Below are 6,048 nucleotides of genomic sequence, written 5' to 3'. Positions count from 1 at the left end.
AAAATATATTTTGATAAATATATTTTGTTTTTTAATATAATATATATTATAATAATATATTATAATATATTATAATAATATTAATATAATATATATAATTTAATATAATATAATAAATATATAATAATGGTACAATAATATAAATAAATTTTAGGTGTATATGAATTTGTACCATTGGAATCTGGAAAAGGAGAAAGATTACAAATTAATGCTCAGAATTGTATTCATTGCAAAACTTGTGATATTAAGGATCCAAGTCAAAATATCAATTGGGTTGTACCAGAAGGTGGAGGTGGTCCAGCTTATAACGGAATGTAAAAATTAAATATTTTATAATGATTTGATAAAATTTTTTTTAAATTTTAAAAAATATATCTAAGAAATTTTTGTATAAATTTATATCATAATGTATATGATAAATATTTTTATACAGTTTTATATTTTTAAACAATGTTTATAATTATAAATATGCAACAATGATTTTTTTTCTACAATATAATATTTTATTAAAAATTCAGTAATACTATCTCTCAAATAAAACTTTGAAATAATTTCTTTAAATATTTTTACCAAATTATTGTTATATAAATTATTATATAATTATATATAATTTTTTAACAATTTTTATTAAATTTTATTTATGTTCAAATAAATACAAGAATAATATTACTGAAAATGTATATGATATTTTTAAAATCCAGTAATTGAAGACAGTAATTATCAAAACTTGTAATATTCAATAATTGCGGTAAAGATTTTTTATATATTATTGATTAATATTTTTTTTATTTTTTAACGATTTCTCTAATAAAAAAATGAATGTAGAAAAATAGTTAATAATCTATTCTTTATAAATTTTAATATAAATAATGTAAAAAAAAAGTAAAAAATATTTTTCTTGAAATTATTCAAAATTATTAAAAAATTATTCAAAAAAATCTATCTGAAACTATTTAAAAATTTGTTATTAAATATATTGCTATAATATATTGTCATAATATTAATTTTCGGATTTAATATATTGATAAGAATATGCAAAAATATTTGCATACTTGTATTTTTTCCTATAATAAAATTCTTTTTTTTAGCAAGAAAGATGCGAGATTAATAAATTTCAAAAGTTTGGTTCATTATTTTGATTATGATCATTCATTTCATTATTATTAATTGTGCATAAAAATGATTTATTTGTTTTGACTATTCAAACATTTATATAATACAATATATATGCATTTATAAAATACAATAAAATTTATTTTAAAATTTATTTTTAAGATGATTTTTTTGCCATATATTTATTTACACAGAATATTATAATATAATATTACATAGAATGTATAATATAAAAATATTAAATATATTTGGAAGAATTGAATAGATATCAAAATGATGAAAAAAGTCATATACACATGTGTTTGATAAGATTTAATTAATAGATTATAAATGTTTACATTAAATAAAATGAGATGATATAATGATAATAAGATAAAAATGAAATAAAAATGAGGTATTCATAAAAAAGATCAATTGCAATATATACATATTTTTTATGCTGTGTGCATTAATTCATTATTAATGTATAATATTCAATTTTTATTAATGTATAACATTCAATTTCAACCATTATTCTTCTTTGATTCAATGATTTCAGTTTTTAAAAAGAGATTAAATATTAAATGCAAATATAAAGATAAAGATCTGATTCATTGATCTGTAGAATTCAAATTGATTTGTGATTTTTTGTATATGTGGAAGCTTGTATGAACATATTTAGTTTTTCTAATGAATGAATAAGATGTTTTTTCTAACATAGCATGGCGCATCATTTGGCATCTTACAATCGAATTTTGAAAATGTGTTTTGCTTATGATTTTTTTTTTGCTTCTATGAATTTCAGTAAATAAGCATTTCAGTAAATAAGTTGAAATTTGCTATAATTTATTGAGATAAGTTTTTAATAAATAACAAATTATATAGTATATAATATATAATTATATAATTAGATAATTATATTATTATATATATTATATAATTTTAATATAGTTCATATCTACTACTATCTAAAATAATTTTTTATCTTTATTTAAGAGATTTCGTTATAATAAATAATGATATGATATGATATTTTTTCGAATAAATATGATTATTTATTTTAGTGAGTGCTCTCACTTCCTACTATCTTAATTTAATGCAAATTCAAAATATTATAGTTTGTAAAAAAATTTTATAGAACATATATAAAATATAATAGATATAATAAGATGTATATGTGAATATTTTTTTTATTGTGATATCTAATTCATTTTTCAAAGTTCCATATTTTTAAATATTTTTTATAAATATTTGTGTATTAATATATATATTGTATATTAATATATATATATTTATGGGATATCTTTTGAAGATCGATTCTAAAAGTAAAAAAAACAGTAAAAGTTACTAACAAAAATATCAGTTTATTTATTAAGATAAGTTTATTAAGATAAGTTTATTTATTAAGATATAAGTAATTAAAATTTGCATTGAATTTAAGATGATTTTTTTTCAAATTTGTAATTTGAATAAAGTAAAATGGAGATAGTTTAATTTAAACTTAGTAAACTCTGAAAGCAAATTTATTATTAAATTATTCATAACTTTGGCTCCTAGAATTATATCCAAAGATAAAAGAAGAATAAATATCCAAAAGAATCGCACAAATATATTAATCTTTTTTGATATTTGCATGTAATTAAGAAATAGATGAATAGATGAAAATGAAATCAAATAATTTTATCTGGCAGAGAATGCATTAAGAAAACGAATTTAATTGAATTTGAATAAAAAATTAAATAATTTTTATATTTTTTTATTTAAAAACAATAAATTCAAAAATGAAACTTTTTATTTTTAACGATTTCAAAGTTTATTTATTAATTTATTATTATTTATTATCATAGTTATATTTATTATAACTGAGTTAAAAATTTAAAAATGTGATAAAAAATCATACTAATTTAAATGTTTAAATATTCGACATGATATATATTATCCAAAAAAAAAGCATAACTTATGATCGTTTTTTCCTTTAAATAGCATTATCGAATATCATAAATTGAAAATGATTAGATAGTAGCTAAAATAAAACAAATTGAAGAAATAAATAATAAAAAAAATGCTATAAAAACTTTTAAGCTGAAAATTGATTTAAATAAATACAGCTTAAATAAACAGCTATATAGTTTATTCTATTGCAAATCTATTTTGTCACGAAATATTTACTGATAACATGTTAATTTTTGAACATGTTAATTTTTGAAATTTTTTAGTATTCGTCAATACATTATTTTCAAAAAATTCATCCACATTACATTCTAATTATAATTAGTTTCTAATTTTTTCTATTCTAGATTTTTTTCTATTTCTAAAAATAAAAAATAATTTAATATTTAATTAAAAATAAAAATAAAAATATTTAATTTGATTGCCAATTCTTGAATCTCCAAGTACTTTTTATCAGAACTTTTGTTTTATTGTATACTTTTAAAATACACATTATTATGCATCTCACGAAATTTAAAACATTTTAGTATTTTTTTTTATTTTAATAAAATATAATTATTATTTTAAATAATATTAATATATATAATAATAATTTTAAACGAATGAAAATATTTGATATATATTTACTTTCAATGATTTAATATTATATTATGATTATTGTAAAAATTAATTTTTATATAATATAATATTGTATTAAAGAACAAATAGATTTATTGATTGATTTTCCATAGAATAATTTTTTTGATGCAAGGAATGATAAAATTTTTAATCTTTTGATATATATATATGAACATTAATATCAATGTTACTGCTTATATGTTATGAAATTCTATTAAATATTTTTCTAATTTTTATAGTTATTTGCATGTATAACTTTGATTAAAAATAATTTATATATTATAATATAATCGTTTACATTCGATATGCAATTAATATACAATTAGAAATAAAACTAAAACTAGAGATATTGCGAAATAAGATTGTATTCTATATTGTTATAATTATAAAAAAGAACAAGAAATTATTTTTCTTTCTTAAAGCAAAACAATTATTGGTAATAAGTCGTTTTATCTTTATCTTGTCTATCTTAGGATTATTTGTGTAATAATACTTTAGTAATTTCATTTGATCGATAACCACATTGAGAAGAGTTTAGTACACAATGAGCATTCGATTGTGCAACTACGTTAAAGAGATTCGTCTATGCTTAAGATATATTTTATTTGAATTATGATTATTCTGACATTATTTGAAAAATAATTTAATATTTTTTGGTATTTGTAATTAAAACAAAAATAATTAATCAAAACGACAAAAAAAAATTTTCACTTTGTAATTATATTGTTCAAATTTTAATTTTCTTTTCGATTTTTTAATCTTCGAGAATATTTCTTATACAAATTTGATGAATACAAATTTACAAATCATTTCTTAAAATTGATAATTTTTGAAAAATCATTTTAAAATAATGTTATAATTTTTCTATTTTGGATATTAATATTTTATGTTTTTATAATAATTAATTATTTTCTTAATATAAATTGATTTTGTGAATTCTTACAGAAATGATATTTAAATAATTATTACATTATAAATATCAAAATATTTAAATAACATTTAAATATATTTAAATAATGATCAAAAATACCCAAAATATTTTATTCATCTTTGCTGATATTTTTCAAATTATTTAAAAAATTAAGAATTTAAAAAAAATCTAACATCATGTAATAGACTTTTTTTTTATCAAGGAAAGCATATCAAATCAATTTAATCAAAAAATTACTTTAATATTGAAGCGAAATAAACAAAATACGCAGTGGTAATAATAGTTTATTGTGCCGCTTAGTAATATGGAATATCAAAGCAACCATCATTGAATATTACTATTGCCATTACATGTTTTGTTAAATTATATTGCTTTTACATTAAAATCTCTATTTATTCTTAAAAAATGGATGAACATAGTTTTTCTTTAAGAAATAATGAAAAAAAAAATAATATTGAATCAGATAAACGAATAAAAATTTAAACTGAAATTTATTTTTATTGAAAAGCAATGATAAAAATGAACCAAGCAATAAGAAATTTTTGAACAAATATTTTTTTATCCAAAAATATGATGAATATTGAATTTATATATATAAATGTTTGGCGAATATATATAAATGTTTATGATCTAGTAATTTTCTAATTATTTATAACTATTACTGTAAAAATATAAAAAAGTTTCAAGATTAAAATATTGTTTTTTTAAATTGATTAAATTTTTTTAAAAACTATGTATTCTGGAAAAAAAATGATTTGCAGATGCATATTCAGCATATTAAAATCTATAAGAAATATTTTTGAAAATTAAGACAAAATTAAACACATATTGAATATTATTATTATTATATTAATATTAAGTAAAGAACTATTTTGGTGTTTTTCATAGTACATTTATATATTATTATGATTACAGTAATATTAACATTTTATCATAATTATTTGAACAAAAATTGTAAATTTTATTAATAATTTCAAAAATTATGATCAATCGTCCATTGGAATATAGTTTGCGTATATTTGGTATTTGGCCAGATTCTCCGTATCCAAAATTGAAAATTATTATTTGGATAATAATATTACCAACATTTCTAGTATTTCAATATTGGTATTGTATTACTCATATTAAATTAGGTTTAATTGACCTATTAGATGGATTAAGTCTTACTTTATCAAATACACTTGTTTTCATTAAGTTAATTGTTATTTGGTTTCACAAACGGTAAGATATAGATATCATATTGTTATTTATAATATAATTTTTTTTATTATTAAATAATTTTTATTATTATTAAATAAAAAATTAGAATGAAAGTATTTTAAATAAAATATTATTGAAATTATGTTAAATAGGCTTTATAATAGTTAATTTATACTCAAATTATAAAATAATTTATACTCAAATTAAATTCTTTTTCTTGATTCTTGATTGAAATTTTTCTCTAATTTTTTTTCTTA

The 6,048-nt window shown here is 16.8% G+C and overlaps 2 protein-coding genes across 3 annotated transcripts in view; both read left to right on the top strand.

Annotated features, from left to right (window-relative positions):
* LOC102674413 (electron transfer flavoprotein-ubiquinone oxidoreductase, mitochondrial) overlaps positions 1–517 on the top strand; it is a 6,639-nt gene extending 6,122 nt beyond the window's left edge. Inside the window, exon 8 of the mRNA XM_006624346.2 lies at positions 155–517. Coding sequence (XP_006624409.1) covers positions 155–318 — 164 coding nt within the window. The 3' untranslated portion in view covers positions 319–517. The remainder of the gene's footprint in view (positions 1–154) is intronic.
* Positions 518–3,986: 3,469 nt separating this feature from the next.
* Positions 3,987–6,048, top strand: part of LOC102675028 (odorant receptor 85b-like) — a 5,785-nt gene continuing 3,723 nt past the window's right edge. The window contains exons 1-2 of one of the 2 annotated variants that reach the window (XM_031514520.1): positions 3,987–4,374; positions 5,507–5,812. In XM_031514520.1, coding sequence (XP_031370380.1) covers positions 5,574–5,812 — 239 coding nt within the window. In that variant the 5' untranslated portion in view covers positions 3,987–4,374; positions 5,507–5,573. Of the gene's footprint in view, positions 4,375–5,407; positions 5,813–6,048 lie in introns of those variants that run through there. The other variant, XM_006624351.2, reaches the window with a different exon arrangement.

This window comes from Apis dorsata, unplaced genomic scaffold (assembly GCF_000469605.1).
Source record: "Apis dorsata unplaced genomic scaffold, Apis dorsata 1.3 scaffold_1047, whole genome shotgun sequence".
Lineage (NCBI taxonomy): Eukaryota > Metazoa > Arthropoda > Insecta > Hymenoptera > Apidae > Apis > Apis dorsata.
Note: the sequence above shows the minus strand (reverse complement) of the source record. Positions and strands in the feature narration are given on the sequence as shown.